General features: G+C 41.1%; 1 protein-coding gene and 1 pseudogene across 1 annotated transcript; one reads left to right on the forward strand and one right to left on the reverse strand.

The window, feature by feature from the left end:
• Nucleotides 1–4,287: 4,287 nt before the first annotated feature.
• LOC147634067 (U-box domain-containing protein 1-like) overlaps nt 4,288–26,266 on the reverse strand; it is a 34,916-nt pseudogene continuing 12,937 nt past the window's right edge.
• On the forward strand, nt 8,494–24,276 carry LOC147634068 (U-box domain-containing protein 1-like). Its single transcript, XM_086804594.1, has 2 exons — nt 8,494–8,797; nt 23,039–24,276. The coding sequence occupies exons 1-2, from the start codon at nt 8,494–8,496 to the stop codon at nt 24,274–24,276; spliced, it is 1,542 nt and encodes a 513-aa protein (XP_086660720.1).

Below are 26,266 nucleotides of genomic sequence, written 5' to 3' on the forward strand. Positions count from 1 at the left end.
GAAAAATAGCAGATTATATCATGAACATGACTCCAACTGCAACCATACATGATGTAACTCGAGAGGAGAGGTTTACTGTGCAGAAAACCTGATTTGTCTCATCTTTGGATGCATTGCATATGTGCATGTGCCAGATGAGCTGAGAACTAAGCTGGATCCAAAAGCTAAAAAATGTGTATTTATTGGGTATTCCCTTGAGCAAAAGGGATACAGGTGTTATAACCCTACTACACGTGAGTTGAGGATAAGCAGGGATGTTTTTGATGAGATGATCAGCTGGTATGCTGCTGAAAAAGAAGCTATTGGGGCTGATGTGAGTGGAAATGTGGTTGCACAGAATGCAAGTCAGCAACAATCACAGTCTTTGAGTGGACCAAGAGAGTCCTCATCTAGTGGTTCAATTGATAAACCATGGAGTGGCAGGCTGCGTCATAATACCAATGCTGCAAATGTGATTATTACATCACATAAAGGCAAAGAGAAAGTGGTTGAGCCCCTTAGTATGCTTGACATTTTTGCAAGGCATTCTCATGTTGATGGAGAGTCTAGTGGCTCAGAGATAAGCCTTGATGAGGATCTTGGGATACCAGCTATGAGAACACCTGGTGTAAAGAAGGCTATGGAAGCCATGAATGCAAAGCTACGAAGATTTGGGAGAGTGAAGAATCCTATGCAGAGGTTTACCTATGATGGTTATGTGGTGCATCACTATGCATACAAGGCAAAAGTTGTACAGGTTGTAGAGCCTAGAGCCCACATGCATTGATGAGGTTGTTGAAAATGTGTGTTGGGAGAAAGCTATGGATGAGGAGATGGATGCACTATATGGAAATGAGACTTGGGATTTAGTGCAATTGCCTGAAGGCAAGAAAGCCATTGGATGCAAGTGGGTGTACAAAGTAAAACATAACAGTGTGATGGAAGCATAAGCAGGTACAAGGCTAGACTGGTAGCCAAAGGATATGCACAGACATATGGCATTGATTATGAGGAAACTTTTAGCCCAGTTGCCAAGATGGCAACAGTGAGAGTTGTGATAGCAGTGGCTGCGTCAAAGCAATGGTCTTTACATCAGATGGATGCAAAGAATAAATTCTTACATGGGGATTTGTAGGAAGAGGTGTATATGTTGCAACCACCTGGTTATGAGGATGTGAGTCACCCCGAGCATGTTTGCAAGTTGAAGAAAGCCTTGTATGGCTTAAAACAAGCACCAAGAGAATGGTCTGACAAGATTTCTGAATATCTTATCACTATTGGCTTTCATGTAGCCAATGCAGATCTCTCGCTGTATGTGAGACACAGTGATAGAGGGGTTGTGCTTGTTGTCATCTATGTAGATAACCTGATCATTACGGGGGACCATGATGCAAAGATCTTTGATGTAAAGATCTTGCTTAGACAGAAGTTTGAGATGAAGGATCTGGGGGAGCTCAGATATTTCTTGGGCATTGAGGTGATTAGGTCACCACATGGTATTGGATTACTACAGAGCAGGGATTTCACTGACGTAAACGAGAACATGTGAACATGTTAATAACATATATTAATAACACAAAAAATCTTGTGATCACATGTTATATTCACAAAGCTTTCACAAGGATCTAAAAAAATTATCTTTGTCGGGCATAAAAAATCTTCTTAGGTGGCCACTGACCTGCTATTATGTGAAGATGGTAACATGAGAACATGTGAATAGCTTATTCCCATGTGTAGCCAAGCATTTAAGGGGTTCCCAAATGGCAAGTGACCTGTTATTTTGTGAACGGTAACATGAGAACATGTGAATAACTTGTTCACATGTGTTATTATCACAAAAATCTTGTGATCACGTGAATATTAAATCCCTGCTATACAGAGACAATATGGCAAGTGACCTGTTATTTTGTGAACGGTAACATGAGAACATGTGAATAACTTGTTCACATGTGTTATTATCACAAAAATCTTGTGATCACGTGAATATTAAATCCCTACTATACAGAGACAATATGGCTTGGACATGTTGTCCAAGTATGGTATGACAGGCTGTAAGCCTATCTCAGTGCTATTGGATCAGAATGGCAAGTTGAGTGCAGATTCAAGAGAGATTTTAGAGGATCCTACTATGTATAGGCGCATAGTCACCAGGCCAGATTTGAGCTATGCTGTTGGGCTGGTGAGTCAGTTTATGCAGGTTCCTCGGAAGCCACATTTGGATGCATTGAGATGCATTATACTGAGGTATGTGAGGTCTACTTTGCATTGTGGACTATTTTATGAAACTGGGACAGAGATATGTGTACATGGATACACAGATTCTGATTGGGCTGGTAGTATCTCAGATAGAAGATCTGCTAGTGGCTTCATGTTTTCTTTGGGGAGTGCTACTGTGACTTGGAGCAGCAAGAAGCAGCCTACGGTCCAGTACACAGAGACCGAGTACAGAGGTGCTGCTATGGCAGCATGTAAGGTATCTTGGTTGAGAAAGCTACTTGCAGATTTGGGTCTATTAGTGGATAGACAAGTTGTCATTTTCTGTGAAAACATTAGCAGTATACAGTTGGCCCGGAACCCAGTTTTTCATGCTCGCATGAAGCATATAGAAGTTCACTACCATTTTGTCAGAGAGAAGGTTTTGGTAGGTGACGTTGACCTTGTTTATGTTAGCAAACAGGATCAGGTCGTTGACATCTTCACCAAAGCATTGGGTACAGAGAAGCTCCGCAGATTCAGGGCTTCGCTTGGTGTACATGAGATGGAGTTGAGCTCGAGGGGGAGTGTTAAGATATCGAGCTCATCTAGTGAGACGGTGGACACTGATGACCCGCTTGGGGGATAGGCCCCACACTTACACCATTGGCATGGTTGGTAAGATCATGGATGATATGCGGCCAGTGGGATGATAAGCTGTGTGACAGCCATTCTTGAGACTGGCATAGTTATATCGCCAGCTCATTTAGTAGGGTTCACACTATAGAGTACTCTAGTATGTATTTGGTTAAGTACCTTTTCATATTGTGTGTACTCTTATCTTTGTATATGGTGTGTTAAGTGTTGTGTGAAGAAGAAGAAGATTTTCAGTCTCTCACCTTGTGGGTTCTCTTTTAGGGTTTTGTGAGTGTGTGTGTGCTTGCAAGAGCTCAAGCTCTCTTCTCCCCTGCATCTTTTCAGGACCCTTATTGACAAGCCTCCTGACTGGCTGATTCAAGCTGGCTGTAAAGTCCTGGAAGAGGGAGTAATTTTCAGATTATTGGGCATTCCCATGGGATTCAAGGTCATCCTTAAGTAGAGATGGATGTGGGTGCTAAACAAGGTGGAAGAGAAACTTACCAGATGGCAGAAAATTTCTCCCTATTCCCCCCAAACAGAGGACTGATCCTATCCATTGCACTCTAAACAAGAGATGGGGAATCCTTCTGGACCGATCACAATGGTATTTTCTGTTTGATAAGCTATGGAATAATTATGTGGAACCAAAAAAAGTGTGCCTTGCTTGGTTGGTCATGTTCAGAGCTATTTGGACCCAGTTTAAAGTCTTCAGACTTAACATAGGGGATGGGAAGTGCTACAGATGCAAGGAGGTGAAGGATGACCTGCATATTTTCATGCACTGCCCTATTGCAAAGAAATGTTTCGAGCCATTGGCCAAGTGCATTCAACTATGGAATGGTTACACCCTTGGCTGGAAAAACTTGTTACTTGGAGAAGGCATCGGTTGCACCTTGGAACTATGGGCTGTCTTGAGAACTGAACTGTTATGGTGCTCGTGATAGACTTGATTCCATTTTTAATACTATCCCTACTAATAGTTTCAGGCCGAAAGAGAACTTGATACATGCAGGTGAAAGATACATACACAGACGGTTGAAAGACCTAGACACCAAGCTTCATCGACTGCAGGAAAAAGCTAAAGGAAAGCAAGTGGACCAGATAACACATCAAATTCAGGAACTGTGGAAGATGAGAGAGGCCGTCATCTCCAAGGATGTGTTGCTCATCAAAGTACTCTATGCTTTTTGAAAGTCACACTCACACAAAGAGGGGAAAGCTGGTTACACAACTAAAGAAACTTCTCAATAAAGTCAAAGGCAAGCTCAGGCCTGCGAAACTGTATGTCATGTGCATGGACATTGGTCTCATTAAAGTTCTCAACATGTTGTAACCTGTCTCTTTCTAACTCTTAATATAAGCAGCCATTTTTTTAAAAATATTTCAGCATTTTGCATGAGAACTTTGCTGTAATCTAGTGTGCACACCCGTCGCACGTGTGAGAGCGGATGCCATGGCCGAGGACGACTTTGTGTTTCCCGGCAATACTTACTCAGAGCGCTGCAGCAATCTGAGGAGGGAGGCGGCTTTGCGCTGAGCGCGGGGCGTTCCACCCGCAAGAAGGCGCCGGAGAGAAGGGAATAGGGCGGACGAACGGCGAAGCTCATAGCGCAGGGCCGCGGCCCTTCCGCTGGCTTCGGAAAGATTGGAGGCTGCTAGCAATAGAGCCACCGCATGCTCCCTGGCTCGGTTCCCACCTTCAGAGAGTAATTGTACAAGCTCTGCTACCACTCGGCCAACAAGCCCGGCGCTGACAGCCGCCAGCCCCTCCGGCCTCCTGGCCAAAACCGCCAGCAAGGCCACCATCTCAGGCGCCACGCTGTCGCTCCCCTCGCTCGCTAGCACGTCAATCGCCGTCAGCAAGGCCCCTTTCATTACCAGCAACTCGGCGTGCTCGGCATGCAAAGGCACGTTGAACAGCGTCGACGCCGCGTCCTTCTTGCCACGTACGCTTCCTTCCCGCAGCACCTGCAGCAGCCCCTCTACAGCCGCCGTCCTGGACCCTACCTCCTCCCTGTACTCCTTCGCCACACTCAGGCTAAACAGTGTCGCCGCCGCATTCTCCCGCGCGGCCAATGACGTACCGTTGCCGCCGCCACCTGCCAGAACCGCCACGATCATGTCCAGCGCCCCCTCTGTCTTCATTATTACATCCTTGTTCTTTTCATTGATAGACAGATTTAGAAGCGCCGTTATAGCGTTTTCCTTGGCCATTTCATCATCGGAATCCAGTAGCGCCGCCAAGAATGGCACAGCACCGGCCGCGGCCACGCAAGCTCTATTGTCCATCCCATCTTTAGCCATCAGCCTGAGCTCGTAGGCAGCTTGTCTTTGAACTTCCAGCGTCCCCTTAGACAGCTTCTCAACGAGAAACTCAGCCGTGAGCTTTGTAGCTTCGGCTGGGGTCCGGGGATATATTTCATGCGCTCCCCCTTGTCGTGTAGCGGGGGAGTGCATGTTTTGAACAATTTCCACCTGGACCGCCGCTCAGCCGGGCTCACCTCTCCTGCCAGTCTTGTGCCAGCTCACGATTGGAAACAATGACTCCCCTCTATCTCCCACCTCAATAATCAATCCAACTAGTTTTGCATTGCCTTGCATTTTAGATTGCATTCTTTTTTTTGCTAGCCAAACATTTGCCATCACTCAATGGTAGCTTCAAAGGCTCTATATCTGCACATATGTGATAGCATGGCAAGCCATTAAGTAGCTGCGTGCACAAAAACAGGCAAAACAAACACAATGGGCCACAATTTTTGATTTTGAAAATGAGCCCAAGGTAAGAGGCAGACTCCTGTACATTCAAGCCATTATTTCAAGTCCCCAACAAATTTTTTTATGATCACAAGGACAGGTTTAACTCTCTTGAGAGCGGGGGCCACATACAACAAAAAATAGTAAATGTCAAAGACTTTTTTTAAAAACCTTTAGTTTTCTTACTTTTCAAAAACCTCCTTTTAGATTGTAAAGTTACACCCACAAAAACATCAGTCCTTGTGTATGTAGATATAAGACAAAATCTAAATCAAGAAGCCTAATTTATGTACTTCCAAATTCTAATCTATCATTCTTGCTTGGATGTTGTTTAGATGTACATCTTAGATGTTAATTGGCTATAGCTCTAACATTATGATGAGACTTTAATGTGCTTCTATCACGTGCTTGGCTCTATTGTCTAAAGTGCATGATGCAAATGATATACATATAACTATATCAAGGCCCAACTTGTGTAAACACATATTACACAAACTTTAAATGAAGTATGCTTGTATCTCCTAATCTTAATCAATAGGTTCTCCTACTTAATGTTGTTTCGATGTCCATTTAAGGTGTTGATCAATAACACCTATCAAATATTAGAAACTCTCTATGTCATTAGGGACCCTTAAGTATCTCTCTCTCTCTCTCTCTCTCTCTCTCTCTCTCTCTCTCTCTCTCTCTCTCTCTTACTGTCACTGGCGAGCTCCACACCAGCACCCACACAGCCCACACATGCATTGCATACAGCTTTCTACTTCACCCATGACTTGCAGACATATATGAGCATCATGTATATGATGGGCTACTCCAGATGGATCCCCTGTCACCTCTAGACACACTCACCACCAAGCTGTCATCTCTACTACATACGGCCGCCACCCGCAGCTTCCCCCATCATACACACATTGCATGCACAGATAGATCTGGGAGCATGCCCAAGAATCGGTGGTATGATGATGAGTGCAGAGAGCTATATAGACACCTCCATGCCCAAAGAGCACTGGGGACCATTACACAGAGACAAGCGAGCCGGCAGATGAGGACCCTCACATGCCGTAAGAGGTGTGCATATGAGGAGGCACAGTGCTGGGATATATACCACCTACTCATGAGTAGAGATGCAGCCCCACTATTCACATCTATCCTGATTCACATCACATCCATTCTCATAAGAGAGAGAGAGAGAGAGAGAGAGAGAGAGAGAGAGAGAGAGAGGTTGGTTGCTTCACTCGTACCTAGTCATCCTCTTCTTGCTAGCATGCTCACCTGTAAGAGAGAATGAGAGGTGAAGAATGGAAGGATTATGAGAAGAAAAGGAGGACTGATGTTTTTGTGGGTGTAACTTTACAATCTAAAAGGAGGTTTTTGAAAAGTAAGAAAACTAAAGGTTTTTTAAAAAAGTCTTTGACATTTACTATTTTTTGTTGTACGTGGCCCCCGCTCTCAAGAGAGTTAAACCCGTCCTTGTGATCATAAAAAAATTTGTTGGGGACTTGAAATAATGGCTTGAATATACAAGAGTCTGCCTCTTACCTTGGGCTCATTTTCAAAATCAAAAATTGTGGCCCATTGTGTTTGTTTTCAAAATCAAAAATTGTGGCCCATTGTGTTTGTTTTGCCTGTTTTTGTGCACACAGCTACTTAATGGCTTGCCATGCTATCACATATGTGCAGATATAGAGCCTTTGAAGCTACCATTGAGTGATGGCAAATGTTTGGCTAGCAAAAAAAAGAATGCAATCTAAAATGCAAGGCAATGCAAAACTAGTTGGATTGATTATTGAGGTGGGAGATAGAGGGGAGTCATTGTTTCCAATCGTGAATTCAGGTCAATTCTTCAACAATTCATATCTTGGAGTCTTTAAGTGCTTTTGATTGCTATGAGCGCATTGTACACATGGTGGAAGAAAAACCAAGCTTACAAGCACATTTTGATGCCTTAATGCAAAGGTTATTGCTTCAAATGCAAGAGGTGCAAGCAAGGGATGAGCATGGAGCATTGCATCATGCTGAGAATTTTGAAATTATACAAGATGGTTTTGGAAATTCTATACAACGAGCAAGACCATTCATTGAGCATCCTCTTGGGAGAAAAGCATGTATAGAAAATAGTGCTCTTCCTTTTCCACGACCCAGAGCTACTAAAAAACGCTCTATGTAAGCAACTTTGGATGCCAAAGCTTTGGATGGGGATGCGGAGTGAACATTGTAGCTAGTGACATGAAACACTTGGGCTTAATTTTGTTCTTCATTATGCTTATGTTAGTGCTTTTTTTGAAGCAGCTTCCTTTTAATGGATATGAACTTTTTTGAACCATGTATAACATTGATGCATGTTGATCGGAAAGTCTTTCTTATAAAAAGCACCTTGGCGATTGTGTATTATGCCGATTGTGAATGATGTGGGCATGTGAACGAGGCTCAATTGATTGTGTATTATGCCGATTGTGTATGTGGGCATGTGAACGAGACTTAATTGGGTATTATTAAATATTTTGTTAATCGCAATAACCTTGGCGAGCATTCATTAATTTGCGGGGACTATGTGGGCATGTGAAAGCACGCTTTTGAGTTTTCTCTGTTTGGAGTGTATATGATAGAGCATTGATACATTTTTGGTCTCTGCTTGAGAGAGCAGGGGAGGCAAGAGAGTTTTGAATTTTTTATTCTTTAGTTTTAGGCTGTTTTTTGGGCGGATAAAAAAGCATTTTTTTAATGAGTTGTGGGCTTTTTTTTCCTCTTTAAAATAAAAGAGGTGTACAGGTAGGCGTGGCAGGTCTGGAGCATCAGAGGAGGAACGGATGGTGGGTGCTGAGGTGGCGAGAGGGCTGGTTCTGCTGGGCTAGCTTGCTGAGCTGGCACGAGACTGGCAGGAGAGGTGAGCCCGGCTGAGCGGCGGTCCAGGTGGAAATTGTTTTGAACATGCACTCCCCCGCTACACGACAAGGGGGAGCGCATGAAATATATCCCCAGCCTGCGGTGGCTCTATTGCTAGCAGCCTCCAATCTTTCCAAAGCCAACGGAAGGGCTGCGGCCCTGCGCTATGAGCTTCGCCGTTCGTCCGCCCTATTCCCTTCTCTGGGGTGCCTTCTTGCGGGTGGAATGCCCCGCGCTCAGCGCAAAGCCGCCTCCCTCCTCAGATTGCTGCAGTGCTCTCAGTTAGTATTGTCGAGAATTACAGAGTCATGCTCGGCCATGGCGTTTCAAACCCTCACACGTGCGACGGGTGTGCACACTAGATTACAGCAAAGTTCTCATGCAAAATGCTGAAATATTTTCATCTACGGAAAGCAATATTTCATTTATTTTCTCAAATTGAGTGTCGCCAGTACGTAAAAAATGGACGTGCAGCAGTTGTCCAATAAATCCCTGACACCTGTTGCTTCATCTACAAGGTAGAATTTGCATGTGTTTTTCAAAAGCAATCAAGATGGTCTCATTTTGAGCTTGAAAACCCTTGTCACGGGTGGGAAGGTGGGAACTCCACCAACTCTTGCAAAGACTACTCAATTATGCTCTTTTTGGTGGAGTTTCCCTGTGAGTTGGCTAGGGGCTGATTTCTACACTAGAAGAAACCGGCAACTAGTTGTTTCAAAATCTTATATGTCCACTTCACAAAACCACAAATGAACCGAGATACCTTTGACCCCATGTTGTTTGGCGATCAGGGCTTGCGAAAAAAATGTATAGAAACCAATCAAAATACCTGTAGCCTAGTATCTCAACCAGGAATTTTTTTCACCATGCAGTTTCGCAAAGGCATTGTACACTCTTAACCTTTGTTTCAAGGGACTCCAAAATTTTCCTCATTTCCTTAAAGACAGATCAATTTGCAAAGCCTCACTATAAAAAATATCCTAAAATCAATGCCCACATCTAATATACGAAATACAAACAATAGTTTGAATTTTTTCAAAGAAAGTACCTCTTTTGAGTGTATGCATAAGAGGTATGCTCAAGATTTAGCAACATGAGTTTGAAATTCCCTACCTTGCTCTAGCTCCCATTGATGTATTCCAAAAATGTAACATGCCATAGCAGAGACAAACACTTGAGCATTAACTCCAATCTTTTAAAAGAATAAAGAATTTATGACATGATAATAAAACCTCATGGAGTAAGGTATTCTCCTGAAAAAACAAATCAACCTTGGCAATCCAGCCAACTCTGGTAATCAAGACATTTTGAGCGGGAATCAAAGTTGAGTCTAACCTGCAAATGCCTCTGAAGGCCTTCTGCTAAAACGCCTGTTAAAAAATTGAGCTGCGAAACCAGTGAAAGGGAGTTAAAGCTGAATCTTATTACTTGAAGTGTGTAATACATCATGTACACATAATCCATTGTAGCTTGCTTTCTTGGTTCGGTAGTCTCAAAGTCTTATGAGTAAATCCACTTCCTTGGATGATTCAAAGAGACACTAAAAGAGGCGGGGCCATTATCGATGCCTTTTTCGACGCTTTAGAACAAATTTAAAAATCCCAAAACGTTGAAATACTCGTGGAAATAAGCATCGAAATAGAAACGCCGAAATATGCGTCGATATATGCATCAAAATACGGGTCAAAATAATCATTTTTTTCACTCTTATTTTGACGGCATTTTCGATGCATATTTCGACGCATATTTTGACGATTATTTCAACGAATACAGGAAATTTTTGACGCTTATTTCGATGGATGTAGGAAACTTTCGACGCTTATTTCGACGGATGTAGGAAACTTTCGACGCTTATTTCGATGCGTGCAGGTATAAAGTTTTTTTTTAGCATAATGGTGCATCTAACTACAATCTTGTAGATGCACCATTATGCCAAACTTATAGAGTACCAAAGTCAACTGTACTCTGATATGAAGAACAAAGCGAATTTGTTGAAAAAGTTGGAGTGCCAGAATGTTTTTGATATTACAAAGTATGTAGGTGCAAACAATGGCCAAATTATATTGCAAGATGTGAAATTTACATATCAAAGACCATATTACAAGCTCTGACGAGATGAGCCGACAAAAGACCATAGTATGGTATGGAAAGCCAAAATGGTTTTTATACTCGATGACCAAAATTGCGTAAAGTAGTTGCATACAAGCTATACAAGCTCAAACAAAGATGTGAGCTGACCAAAATATGTATGTACATGAGGAAAGACATGGGCAAGGCCACTCTATGCGGAACCACGGCATCCACCATGAGTATACCATTCCATATTCTCCCCAACAGAATGGAGTTGCAGAGCGAAAGAATCGTACAATTTTGAATGCAATCAGATGCATGCTTATTCATTCTGGATTATCTCGCTCTTTTTGGGCAGAAGCAGTATTGACAGCCATTTTTGTTCAAAATCATCTTCCAACTACTGCACCTTCTAGTAAGGTTCCAATCATAGCTTAGACAGGCCAAACTCCTTCTGTTGCACATTTCAAAGTCTTTGGGTGTATTACTTATATTCATGTCCCGAAAGTGACACGACACATGCTAGAACCTTCAGGTTTGAAGGTTATTTTTATTGGTTATTCTGACAACTCAAAGGGTTACAAGTTTTATGATCCAAGTTATCAAAAGGCAATTGTTAGTCGAGATGCTATATTCAATGAGCAATTGACGGGAGGTTCGTGGTCCATAGATGATGCTAATGATACAAAAACATTACTCACTTCTTTTCCTTTTCTACTTTTGGACAATGATTTGCATGATGACAACACTCTTTTGATGGATATTGGAGACAAGTCTATTGATGTTCATCCTACGGTTTCAAAGGAGACTGCTACAGATCTTGACATCTATGTTGATCTTCTATTGAACTTGAGCACGGTGCAAATCATGTATATGATGATCTTGAAATCTTTAATCACGTATTGGCTATTTGTGAAGATCCTTCAACTTATGCAGAAGCCATGTCCTCTCCACAAAAGGAACAATGGAAGGAAGCCATGGAAACTGAATATGAGTCTTTGATCTCGAAAGGTACATGGGTTCTTACCAATCTACCTTCTGATTGTACTCCTATCAAATGTAAGTGGGTTTACAAGACTAAAACAAAGGCAAATGGATCCTTTGATAAATTCAAAGCTCGTTTAGTTGCAAAGGGATACTCACAAATTGCAAGGATTGACTATCACATGACACTTTTCCACCTGTAGTTTGTAGTACAAGCATTCGAGTACTACTACCTTTTGCAACTCAGTTTGATTTGAAAATACATCAAATGGATGTTAAGACGGCTTTTCTTAATGGAGACTTATAGGAGGAAATATATATGGAGCAACCTGAAGGATTTACAATTCCCGGAAAGGAACATCTTGTATGCCAACTCCACCATGCTTTGTATGGACTAAAACAAGCTTCATGATCATGGTACATCAAGATTCATCAATTTCTCACATCTCAGGGTTTTGTTTCTTGCTTCTCTGATCCAAATCTTTATATCAAGCCCAATGTGGATAACCATTTTGTGATATTGGCCCTTTATGTTGATGACACTATACTTGTGTCTAATAATCTATCTTTCATGCAACAAATAAAAAAGGTCCTTTGATATGGTGGATCTTGGCGACATCCATTCATGCCTTGGTATTCAAGTTCAGAGGTATCGTCTCACAATGGTATTTTGCTTCTTCGTGTCAAACAAAGTTTATCCAAGATATTGTTCAAAAGTTTGGATTGGCTACTGCACATTTGGCAAACACTCCTTGTCTTGCAAGCTATACTAGCAGTACTTCTGCAAATATTGAGGCTAAATCATTAGCTTTAAATCAACCCTATGCTAATCTTGTTGGTTGTCTTCAATTTTTGGGCATGAGCACTCGTCGTGATATTCTGTTTGCAGGCAAATCTGTTAGGACAATACTTGTCCTCTCCATCTACAAGACATTGGTCTCAAGCTAAACGTGTTTTGAAGTACTTGAAAGGCATTGCACATTTGAGACTTGTATATCGCCGTCAAGAAGACATATCATCAACTTCTCTTAATCTTTTGGGTTATTCAAATGCTGATTGGGCAAGCTCTAACTTATCCATGCGATCCACCAGTGGTAATTGCTTTTTTATCAATGGCTGTTTGGTATCTTGGGCTAGCAAGAAACAACGCTGTATTGCAGTTTCTACTACAGAGTCTGAATATGTAGATGCATCTTTAGCAGCTCGTGAATTGATTTGGCTTCGATAATTTCTTGCTGATATTGGTCATTCTCCTTTCATTATCACTATGTTCGACATGAAGTAAGGAAAGGAGCAATAAATGGTAGAACATTATCCAACTGATCAAATGATTTGCAGACATTCTCACCAAAGGACTCCATGAAGCTCGGTTTACACTTTTGCGATCAGAACTTGGAGTTGTGAGACGGCCTCTCTTTTTGGAGATTAGCAAATCTCACATCATGGCAATTTCGTCTAGACTTGTACATAGCCTATAGACTTTAGGACACTTCACACATTACTTCACATCATGCACATTTATTCTTTGTACTTTGTATATAGAAGCACATTGCACATGGACTTTAAGTTGGCATTGTACATTTATATGTAGGAGCTCGGGTTTTTCCCTTGAGCTCCCAAGGGTTTTTTTACTCGCAACAACTGGAGACCTTTATTTGAGAACAACTGGAGACCTTTATTTGAGTGGGGATGTTGGAGCTATATATAGCTAGCCCTAACTCACTCTAGGTCTTGCCTATATATATATGACTTGTGACTAATATGATTCATTCTTGTGGAGCGTATGTGTTGTCTCTTGTCTCGTCTCTCTCCCTCTCTCAACACATTGAACTAAGGTTCAATTTTGTAAAAACCCAATTTTGGAAAAAGCTATGCTATTTTTGGCTCCAAGGGCTAAATTTATTGATATGATTTAAATACCGCATGTGGGAGTAGAGCCACAGACGTGGGGGGGGGAGATTGCACCCAATCTTGTATTGATGGTGATGTTATTCTTTCTCTTGCCTTATGTTATGCTATGTAATTTGATTTTCAATTTAACTCAAAGTATTTGTTTTAATTTTTGATTTATTTTGTGAATTTTTAATTTTTTTCTTCAACAAGATTAAAGGGTCCCATGACACCAACATATGTAAAGTTGATTGTTGCATCTCTGTGTGTGGTGGTGCTACCTTTTTCTCTACTCTAACACATGTAAAGTTGGTACAATACATTTTCTTTCAAATTCCAACAAGACGTTTCTATATGAATATGATTTAAAATGTACTAAAAACTAAAAATATATACTATTTTGGTAGATTTAAAAAGTGCCATTGAATGGACTATTGAGGGTAAGAACTTGATTCACCATAATAAACAACAATATTATAGTTTCAAAGAAGATTTCACATGGGAATGAGTCATATAATGAAAGTATCTTGTGACATGCTAAAGCTTGATCACTTAAAACTCTTTTTGTGTAGTGGAGCTTAATATAAAAAAGTGATATCGTCAATTGCAATAGTTGAAGTTTTGCTAATTTTTTTAAAATATTCAACTAGTGTTAAATCATTTTTAGGGGTTTATTTTTATAGATTGTTGTGATTTACTTTGTTTAAAACAAATATATATACCAAAATATTGCTACATTTAACTATAATTAGGGTCATGTATTACATTAGGACTAACTTTTAAAATAAGGAGCCTCAAAGAACAAAATTTATCGATAAAAAAGTACATTCTTACAATTTTCAAGAAGAGCATAGAGAAAAAAGTATTTTGTGAAGCACCCTTGATATTATTTATAACTTAGAGAACAAATCATAATGAACAACCCATAACACATTATTATGTAAAAGTTTAGTATTACAAATCATAATGAATAACCCATAACACATTATTATGTAAAAGTTTAGTATTACAAATCATAATGAATAACCCATAACCCATGATCTCAAATGTTATATTAAATTATGTACAAAACATAATGAACAAAACATAACACATTATCTCAAAAAGTATATTAAATTATGTGCTTTTTTTCAAGTGCCTCATCAAACATCATTCAAGTTATGTTTAAGAAATAATTTTGTTTAAATGAATAAAGCTGAGAAATGTTATTTTCTAAATGATTTTTTGTGGTAGGTGTACAAATTAAGCAAGTTCACTATAAAAGTTATCACAGTTAAAAGCAAAAGTAGAGGCATAGGTACATGACTATTACTTGTGCTTAGCAAGGTTGACTTAATATGCTTTCTTATGTTCCATAAATATAGTAAGTATCATCGAGAAATTTTTTCACTATCACCATTAGTATTCAAATAAAATTATTATTCCCTCTCCCATTCATGTGTGATAGACTAGGATGTGACAAGATAAAAAGAAGTAGAGCAATATTGATGCCATTTGCATTAACTTTGTTTTAGAAGGCTTGCATTAACTTTGTTTTAGAAGGCTTGCATGTTCAAATTGTTGTATACCGTTTCGATTTCCGCCATTTGAATTTTAATCGATCCTAGTAGTGCTAAATTATGAAGGCTTTAGTGGGCTTGAAAGCTTAGTTTATAAATTGGGTTTTAGTAGAAGGCCACCCAAAGTTAATTTTCTTAAGTAACGAGTTTCACTTAGAGAGAAAGGCACTTTATAGGCCTTCAATTTTGAAGTTCAAGAAAATTTTGGCCTTGGAGCTCATTTGAGTTGCTCAAAGATGATTATGCTATATAAACAGGGCCTTAGAAACATAAGCTAGTTGTTACCTATGCAGCATATTTAGAGCATAGAGAATTAATTTCCAAGTGCCACATAGCTTATCTACCTTATATTTATTTCCTTATAAGTAGTAAAAGAATCACATGTTTTTCCTTCTTTGTACAAATATAAATAACCCTTAATCTAATTAAAATGTCAAGTGTAAAATATAAATAAGGTGAGGGGGCATCAAAAGAAAATGGCAGTGGGGGTTGTGTAACCTATAGTACAACCCACAAATTTGAAGGTTGTAAACCCAAACCTTGTGTGAATTAGTAAATACTAAAAGCACACTCCTCCTCTCCCTTCCTTTTAGGTCTCTATGATTAAGAGGAAGTCCTCTGTGCGTGTGTGTGTGTGTATGTGTGTGTGTGTGTGTGTGTATCTGTGTGTGTGTGTGTGTGTGTAACTTCTTAATATTGGTATTTATTAAAATAAAAACCATATGTAAAAATCAAATGATATTTATTAACAATGTGTTTATTATTCCATGGATTCTAGCTCATGTAGTGTAAAATAAGTTCAATTAATACAAAGGTTTAGTGTGTAGCTCAACTTGCTTATTCATGATAAAATGGTGCTATAGTGACATTGAGCCCTAACCAACCTACATGCATGTATATATAAAAATACTTATATATGGGGTGTATTATAGAATTCTTTGATTTTGTACATTGATTCTTATAGTTTACTTATAAGGATTTGGATTCTTGAATTCTTAATTTGTATGCATTGGTTTAGTAATTACATTCAATTACATTACAATGGATCCAAATAAAATCAAGAAATAACATCTAGTAGTCTATGCGAAGAAATATAATGCCACTCCATTTTTTAACATAGAATTGAGGCCAATTACGACAAAATTCAAATACACATCAATCACTTAATATGTGATTCGCAAGGTTATTTTGATGTGTTCAAAGTAGTAATGCTAGATGATCCTTATTTCTAAAAACTAAGGGAAGACTAAGTCCTAAAAGCACAATTTTGTTTTTATCGACCTTGTAAAATGTAAATGAAGGGTCACCCTCTTTGAATAAAGAGGAGTCCCAGTTCAAATTTAGCTACATTTCCTAACAAGGTCAAAGTGTTGGTGCCTTTTTACAAAATCTTTAATCCTTCTTATTTACAAGGACAAAGTGGTGGTGAATTTTTTCAAAGTCTTTAATCCTTCTTATTTACTGAACCTTTAATCTTTCTTTTGCTATGGTTTTTTTATAACTAACTATTGAAACAGAGTCCTAAAACTTGTGAAAGTGGTTAACCCACCAACATCTTGAACCAAGAGTGTAGTTTAAATTTAACTACATCTCCTAACATAATTTACAAAGTTAAAGGAATATTGCTTTGTGACTTTTCAAGAACCTCTTTTTTAGTTACTCTCACTTTTGCAACCATTTATGAATGTGTAGGAAATCATTATCATCCACTCCCATGTTTTTTGCATGTTAATTAATCAAGCTTGGCAAGGCCACATGATTAATGTAAGTTGATTTAGGCTTAAGGTCCCTACTAAGCCTTAGGGTAACCTTTGAAGGTAAACTTGTCAAAAGTGAGTATTTTATACATTTTTATAGCTAAAGGTTACAAGTTACCAAAGGTAACCTGTGAAGGAGGTAAACTTGTCAAAAGTGAGTATTTTATATATTTTTAAAGCTAAACACCTAACTATTCTGTTAAAAATTATAGTTATGTTGGTGCTAAGTGTTTTTGTCCTCAACCTATTGAATGCCCAAACCAAAAGGAAAAAAGAAAATTTCTTAGATGCTAAAAAAGGTCATGTTCATGGTTAAAGAAAATTTCTTAGATGGCGTAAGGGCTTAGATTTGATGCACCCACATCAGCTTGAGCTGAAAATTTCTTAGATGGCGTAAGGGCTTAGATTTGATGCACCCACATCAGCTTGAGCTGAAAATTTTGAAAAATAAGGCCCCTTGATTGAACGGCCCTGATCCCCCCCACTAACGACCCCCGTCCGTGACAATTAAAGAATCCCATTTTGACCTTCATAATGTATGCCTTGAATAGAACAAGCAAGTAGGTGCTTGTGATAATTTGAACTTGGAATGTGTCTTCATTTGCCTTTCTTGGCTTCATCGAAGCGTAAAATAATATATTTGAATATTTTTTTGAAATTATGTGCTCATGCAAGTTGGAATGTGTCTCCATATTCTTTCTTTGTTAGATTATAACAAAAACTAGGGTTCAAGAAAATATAGGTTTACGTTAGCCGAAAACTTGCTCAATCTTTTCAAAAGTGTTGTCAAATTGATGCGAAAATACCTCCTCAAAGTTTTTAAGATGTAGTTATACTGGATTAAAGTGAGAAAAAAAAGGTTGTTCAAAATTCCAATTGCCTCTTAATCCATGGTAAAAAGGATTGTTATAAGGATAACTCCCCCAACAATCAGTGGTGGTGAACTTTAAAGCCTTCAAAGGGAATCAAAGCCATTCAAACCTTCTAGATCAGGCCTCTTAGAAATTAGGGTTGCAAAAGAAGGCCACGAAATGCCACTATTTTGATTTTTTTTTCTAAATTTTACACAAACGTATATATTTTGAAGGTCCACCTAGTTCATGGCCTTCAAATTGAACATATAAACACAAAAACATACATATTTTGAAGGTCCACCTAATTCATGGCCTTCAAATTGAAGGTAGATCCAGTGAAGAGTCATTTTTTATGCCTCCACGCTCTAGGGATTCTAATAATAATTTTTTTGTCTAAAATTCTGAATGAAGTTGATTTTAAAAAAAAGTCGCTTTTTATGACATGAACGGTGGCCACCATTAACCTCGGGTGGTTACTAGGCCACTTTCTTTTCTTTTTTTTTTTAAATAGTTAAAACGATGGAATATATTAGAAAAAGATATGGATACAAGGTCCCATGTGGAAGGTCCATGGGCAGACACTAAGACCTGATGAAAACTGGTCTACAGTTGCCATTGGGTGTATGTATGCACATTGAAGTCACTGGTTGTGACATTTGAGAGTACTACAGTACCGCTGTGCAGAAAATACAGCAGTTTGTGCAGAAAAACCAGAGTGCAGGTTCTGGTAAAATTGTGTGTTTGGCAAGATGTCAAATGATGGGATAACACAGATGGGATAACACAGATTGTGGCTGAGAAGCTGGATAAGAATAACTTCCATGCTTGGAGGTTCAGGTTGACAAATTTCCTGATGGGAAAAGGCTATTGGGACTACATAGAAGGTGAGCATGAAGAGGCACCGGAGATACCGGAAATCCGACTGCCTGCAGATGTGAAAGAGTTTAAGGACTGGAACCAAGGAGCCAGGAAGGTTATGTATTGGCTCTCCATTAGTATACAGGACACCGTGATTAGGCACATTCAGGATGCCAAGTCCCCCAAGGAGGCGTGGGACACCTTGGTAAAGCTTTATGAAACAAATACCAAGGCACGTAAGATACAGTTGAAGAATGAACTTCATACTGGAGAAAAAGAGCATGTCTGTGAATGACTATGCATTGAAGATAAAGGGTATTGTGGAATCCCTCGCATCTATTGCTGCGTCAGTAGATGATGATGATAAGGTGGAGGTCTGTCTACGTGGTCTCGGGCCACAATACAAGGCGTTCAAGACGTCTATTCAGACTCGAAAAAACATTCCCAACTTTACAGATTTGGTGTCTATGCTGATTATCGAAGAGAAGAGCTTGGGTGAAGACCAACAATCTTCACAAAGCAAAAATAGTTCAGAGCAATAGGCCTTCTACACGAGTTCAGGAAGAGGACGAGGTAGAGGAGGCCGTGGACGCGGTCAAGGAGGTGGCCGAATAGGTAATCAGAATTATGGTCAACAGCAGCAACAACAACAACGGTCCTAGAATCAACAACAACAACAACAACACGCAGGTGGAAGAGGTAAATTTAGAGGCAGGGGGAGTCAAAGAGGCCGTGGAAACTGGCAAAGGTAATATAATGATGCACGTGAATGCTATTATTATGGTAAGCCTGGACATGTGCAGGCAGAATGTTATAAGAAGCAAGCTGACATGCAAAATGAAAAAGTGCAGCAAAACAACTATGCATCCTCAAGTAGAAATAATGAGGATAATGAAAGGTTGTTTGTTATGCAGCATGTCGTGAATGCCATGTCTGAAAATGTTGATGCAGCACAAAAAGATAATGTATGGTATGTGGATTCAAGCGCTTCGAACCACATGACGAGTCATGGGGAGTGGTTCAAGGAGATGAAAAACCCGGAAAGACCAGGTTTTGTGGAAACAAGGAATGACACTGCTCATCCAATTGCCCACATTGGAGATGTGCCATTGTCTATGCAGGATGGCAAAGTGAAGTACCTTGCAGATGTGCTTCATGTACCGAACATAACAAAGAATCTGGTTTCAGTTGGCCAGATGATTGAGCAGGGTTTGCAGGTTCGGTTTAACCCTGATGGTTGTTATGTTGAAGACTTTAAAGACAAGTGCAGGTTGGTTGCAAAAGGCAACAGAGTGGGCAGAATGTTTACATTGAATGTAGACATGCCTGAAATGAGTGCTACGATGTTTGCAAATGGTTCAGGAATCGTTGTAGACATAGACATTTGGCATAAAAGGATTGGACATGTAAATGTGCAGAGATTGAAGTCTATGCAGACAAAAGGAATTGTGACAGGGCTGCCAAAATTTAAAGTGGAAGGTATGCAGAAAATATGTGAAGCATGCCAATTTGGGAAGCAAACAAAGCATGTGTTTCCATGTAATAGATATGTGAGCAGAAATGCACTAGATGTTGTGCATTCAGATGTATGGGGTCCTACGAAGACCATATCTATGGGAGGCTGCAGGTATTATGTGACTTTCATTGATGACCACACAAGGAAAGTGTGGGTATATTTCATGAAGGAGAAGAGTGAGGTGTTCACTCACTTTCAGAATTTCAGAGTTTTGGTTGAAACGCAAACAGAGAAATATGTAAAGTGCCTAAGGTCAGATGGAGGGGGAGAGTACTTCTCCAATGAGTTCTCTGAATTTCTGAAGAAGAATGGTATTCGGAGACAGTTTACATGCAGATACACTCCGCAGCAAAATGGAGTTGCTGAGCGGAAAAACAGGCACATTGCTGAGATTGCGTGAGCATTGATGGAAGAGAAGAATATGCCGCATTGCTATTGGGCTGAGGCTGTTTCTACAGCAGTATACATCATGAACAGGACTCCAACTGCAGCCATACATGATGTAACTCCAGAGGAGAGGTTTACTGGCAGAAAACCAGATTTGTCTCATCTGAAAGTCTTTGGATGCATTGCATATGTGCATGTGCCAGATGAGCTGAGAACTAAGCTGGATCCAAAAGCTGAAAAATGTTGTTTATTGGATACTCCCTTGAGCAAAAGGGATACAGGTGTTATAACCCTGCTATACGTGAGTTGAGGGTAAGCAGGGATGTTGTCTTTGATGAGATGAGCAGCTGGTATGCTGCTGAAAAAGAAGCTGTCGGGGCTGATGTGAGTGGAAGTGTGGTTGCACAGAATGCAGGTCAGCAATCACAGTCTTTGAGTGGACCAGGAGAGTCCTCATCTAGTGGGTCTGTTGATAGACCATGGAGTGGCAGGCTGCGTCATAATACCAGTCCTGCAAATGTGATTAGTACATCACGTAAAGGAAAAGAGAAAGTGGTTGAGCCCCTTGGTATGCCTGACATTTCTACAGGGCATTCTCATGTTGATGGAGAGTCTAGTGGCTCAGATATGAGCCTTGATGAGGAGCTTGGGATCCCAGCTATGAGAACACCTGGTGTAAAGAAGGCTATGGAAGCCATGAATGAAAAGCTGCGAAGATCAGGTAGAGTGAAGAACCCTGTGCAGAGGTTTACTTATGATGGTTATGTGGCACATCACTATGCATATATGGCAAAGGTTGTGCAGGTTGTTGAGCCCACATGCATTGATGAGGCTATTGGAAATGTGTGTTGGGAGAAAGCTATGGACGAGGAGATGGATGCACTATATGGAAATGAGACTTGGGATTTAGTGCAATTGCCTGAAGGCAAGAAAGCCATTGGATGCAAGTGGGTGTACAAAGTTAAACATAACAGTGATGGAAGCATAAATAGGTATAAGGCTAGATTGGTAGCCAAAGGATATGCGCAGACATATGGGATTGATTATGAGAAAACTTTCAGCCCAGTTGCCAAGATGGCAACGGTGAGAGTTGTGATAGCAGTGGCTGCGTCAAAGCAATGGTCTTTATATCAGATGGATGTAAAGAATGCATTCTTGCATGGGGATTTGCAAGAAGAGGTGTATATGTTGCAGCCACCTGGATATGAGGATGTGGGTCACCCCGAGCATGTTTACAGGTTGAAGAAAGCCTTGTATGGCTTAAAACAAGCACCAAGAGCATGGTCTGACAAGATTTTTGAATATCTTGTCACTATTGGCTTTCATGTAGCCAATGCAGATTTCTCGCTGTATGTGAGACATGGTGATAGAGGGGTTGTGCTTGTTGTCATCTATGTAGATGACTTGATCATTACGGGGGATCATGATGCAGAGATCTTTGATGTAAAGATCTTGCTTAGACAGAAGTTCGAGATGAAGGATCTGGGGGAGCTCAGATATTTCTTGGGCATTGAGGTGATTAGGTCACCACATGGTATTGGATTACTGCAGAGACAGTATGGCTTGGACATGTTGTGTCCAAGTATGGTATGACAGGCTGTAAGCCTGTTTCCGTGCCATTAGATCAAAATGGCAAGTTGAGTACAGATTCAGGAGAGATCTTGGAGGATCCTACTATGTATAGGCGCATAGTAGGAAGTTTGATTTACATGACGATCACCAGACCAGATTTGAACTATGCTGTTGGGTTAGTGAGTCAGTTTATGCAGGTTCCACGGAAACCGCATTTGGATGCAGTGAGATGCATACTGAGGTATGTGAGGTCTACTTTGCATTGTGGACTATTCTATGAGACTGGGACAGAGATATGTGTACATGGGTACACTGCTGATTGGACTGGTAGTATCTCAGATAGAAGATCTACCAGTGGATTCATGTTTTCTTTGGGGAGTGCTCCTGTGACTTGGAGCAGCAAGAAGCAGCCTACGGTTGCTCTATCGAGTACAGAGGCCGAGTACAGAGGAGCTGCTATGGCAGCATGTGAGGTAGCTTGGTTGAGAAAGCTACTTGCAGATTTGGGTCTATCAGTGGATAGACAAGTTGTCATTTTCTGTGACAACATTAGTAGTATACAGTTGGCCAGGAACCCAGTCTTTCATGCTCGCACAAAGCATATAGAGGTCCACTACCACTTCGTCAGAGAGAAGGTCTTGGCAGGAGATCTTGACCTTGTTTATGTCAGCACCACAGAGGATCAGGTAGCTGACATCTTCACCAAAGCATTGGGTACAGAGAAGCTCCGCAGATTCAGGGCTTCGCTTGGTGTACATGAGATGGAGTTGAGCTCGAGGGGGAGTGTTGAGATATCGAGCTCGTCTAGTGAGGCGGTGGCCACTGATGACCCGCCTGGGGGATAGGCCCCACACTTACACCACTGGCATGGTTGGTGAGATCTTGGGTGATATGCGGCCAGTGGGATGACAGGCTGTGTATGACAGCCATTCTAGAGACTGGCATAGTTATAGCGTCAGCTCATTTAGTCGTGTTCACACTATAGAGAACCCGTGTATGTATTTGATTGAGTACCTTTTATATGGTCTGTACTCTTATCTTGTATATGGAGTGTTGAGTGTTGAGTAGAGAAGAAGAAGATTTTCAGCCTCTCACCTTGTGTGTTCTCTATTAGGGTTTTGTGAGTGTGTGTGTGCTTGCAAGAGCTCAACCTCACTTCCCCCCTGCATCTTTTCAAGGGTAGTGCTGTGATTATTCCCGATGATTTCCGCTGTCCGATTTCGCTTGAATTGATGGTGGATCCAGTCACAGTGGCGAGTGGGCAAACCTACGAGAGAGCTGCCATTGCCAGATGGGTAGAGGAGGGCCACACGACATGTCCCAAGACTGGTGCGAAGCTGCTCCACAACACACTCATACCCAACTGCAGCCTGCGTCGCCTCATCATGCAGTGGTGTATAGAGAACGAGTATGTTCTGGAGAGCAATGAGAGGAAAGGCAATAGGGTTGATGAGCTGCCGAGCACTAAGGCTGCTCTGGAAGCTACAAAACTCACTGCTGAGTTTCTCGTTGAGAAGCTGTCCAAGGGGACGCTGGAAGTTCAAAGACGAGCAGCCTACGAGCTCAGGCTGATGGCTAAAGATGGGATGGACAATAGAGCTTGCGTGGCCGCGGCCGGTGCTGTGCCATTCTTGGCGGCGCTACTGGATTCCGAAGACGAAATGGCCAAGGAGAACGCTATAACGGCGCTTCTAAATCTATCTATCAATGAAAAGAACAAGGATGTAATAATGAAGACAGAGGGGGCTCTGGACATGATAGTGGCGGTTTTGGCAGGTGGCGGCGGCAACGGTACATTGGCCGCGCGGGAGAATGCGGCGGCGACACTGTTTAGCCTGAGTGTGGCGAAGGAGTCCAGGGAGGAGGTAGGGTCCAGGACGGCGGCTGTAGAGGGGCTGCTGCAGGTGCTGCGGGAAGGAAGCGTACGTGGCAAGAAGGACGCGGCGTCGACGCTGTTCAACGTGGCTTTGCATGCCGAGCACGCCGAGTTGCTGGTAATGAAAGGGGCGGTGCTGACGGCGATTGACGTGCTAGCGAGCGAGGGGAGCGACAGCGTGGCGCCTGAGATGGTGGCCTTGCTGGCTGTTTTGGCCAGGAGGCCGGAGGGGCTGGCGGCTGTCAGCGCCGGGCTTTGCCGAGTGGTAGCAGACCTTGTACAATTACTCTCTGAAGGTGGGAACCGAGCCAGGGAGCATGCGGTGGCTCTATTGCTAGCAGCCTCAAATCTTTCCGAAGCCAGCGGAAGGGCCGCGGCCATGCGCTATGAGCTTCGCCGTTCGTCCGCCCTATTCCCTTCTCTCCGGCGCCTGCTTGCGGGTGGGACGCCCCGCGCTCAGCGCAAAGCCGCCTCCCTCCTCAGATTGCTGCAGCGCTCTGAGTAAGTATTGCCGGGAAACACAAAGTCGTCCTCGGCCATCGCATCCGCTCTCACACGTGCGACGGGTGTGCACACTAGATTACAGCAAAGTTCTCATGCAAAATGCTGAAATATTTTTTAAAAAATGGCTGCCGGGAAACACAGAGTCATGCTCGGCCATGGCGTTTCAACCCCATCCTTGAAGAATATCATGGGTGGCACACATTCAATCTATAAGAACTCTTTGTGCCCCCGTGCATCTAGTAGTAACTACCGCGCTTACTTAGCTGCCATCATCAACGCTCTCACACATGCGACGGGTGTGCACACTAGATTGGTGTGCACACCAATCTAGTGTATATTCATGCGAAGTATATTACAGCAAAGTTCTCATGCGAAGTATATTCAAAGTTCTCATGCAAAATGCTGAAATATTTCATTTATTTTCTCAAATTGAGTGTCGCCAGTACAGAAAAAATGGACGTAGAATCTGCAGCAGTTGCCCTGACAAGGTAGAATTTGCATGTATTTTTCAAAAGCAGTCAAGATGGTCTCATTTTGAGCTTGAAAACCCTGGTCACTAGTGGGAAGGTGGGAACTCCACTTACTTTTGCCAAAGACTACTCAATTATGGTGTAGTTTCCTTGTTACGGGTGGGAAGGTGGGAACTCCACTTACTTTTTGCCAAAGACTACTCAATTAAGCTCTTTTTGGTGTTGGCTAGGGGCTGATTTCTCTGTGAGTTGGCTAGGGGCCTGATTTCTACACTAGAAGAAACTGGTAACTAGTTGTTTCAAAATCTTATATGTCCACTTCACAAAACCACAAATGACCTGAGATACCTTTGACCCTATCTTGTTTGGCGATCAGGGCTTGCGAAAAACTCGTATAGAAACCAATCAAAATACCTATAGCCTAGTATCTCAACTAGGATTTTTTTTTCACCATGCAGTTTCGCAAAGGCATTGTACACTCTTAACCTTTTTTTTTCAAGGGACTCCAAAATTTTCCTCGTTTCCTTAAAGACAAATCAATTTCAAAGCCTCACTACAAAAAATATCCTGAAATCATTGCCCACATCTAATATACGAAAAATAAACAATAGTTTGAATTTTTTCAAAGAAAGTACCTCTATTGAGTGCATGCATAAGAGGTATGCTCAAGATTTAGCAACATGAGTTTGAAATTCACTACCTTACTTTAGCTCCCATTGATGTATTCCAAAAAAGTAACATGCCGTAACAGAGACAAACACTTGAGCATTAACTCCAATCTATTAAAAGAATAAAGAATTTATGACATGATAATGCATCATAAAAGGTTCTTGAATCTTATTACTTTATTACTTGAAGTGTGTAATACATCATGTACACATAATAGCTTGCTTTCTTGGTTCGGTAGTCTAAAAGTCTTATGAGTAAATCCGCTTCCTTGGATGATTCAAAGAGAGTTGGGGAATCGAACCCCATCATCATGGCTATGGACGCACATGGTTATGCCTAGGTCTCTACAACAAAGGGATATTTGGTTCACTAAGACTACACAAAGTGCAATCACTAATACAAGTGAACCAACTATTCTCTTTCCCTACAATAAGAGAATATCAGTAAGAATACAAAACATAACTGATAAACATTAAGAGCAAATCTAGACCAATAGAACATATTAAGACCAAAACGCATTAATTAAAAAATGAGAAGATTGCACCTTCTTGTTTCCAAGACACTAAAGCTTCAACCCGTTAAGATGTTTTACATAAGAGCAAAGAGAAATCATGATTGAGAGCTCTAAACCAATTAGTGTGAAAAGCCACAAGAGAAGCTTCAAAAGCATATGCATTTTCACTCTAAAAAATTACTTGCAAACATGAATCCATCCCACATACATGCTCTAGCTATGTAACCTCTCAATAACCATCACCAATCTAACAAGATTCACACATGCATACTACAACGAAGTTACCATCGTCAATCAAACAAAAAAATCTCTAGAATGCAACTTGCAAGTTCCAGTTG

This window comes from Cibotium barometz, chromosome 11 (assembly GCF_041138505.1).
Source record: "Cibotium barometz isolate CiBa-2024 chromosome 11, ASM4113850v1, whole genome shotgun sequence".
Classification (NCBI taxonomy): Eukaryota; Viridiplantae; Streptophyta; class Polypodiopsida; order Cyatheales; family Cibotiaceae; genus Cibotium; species Cibotium barometz.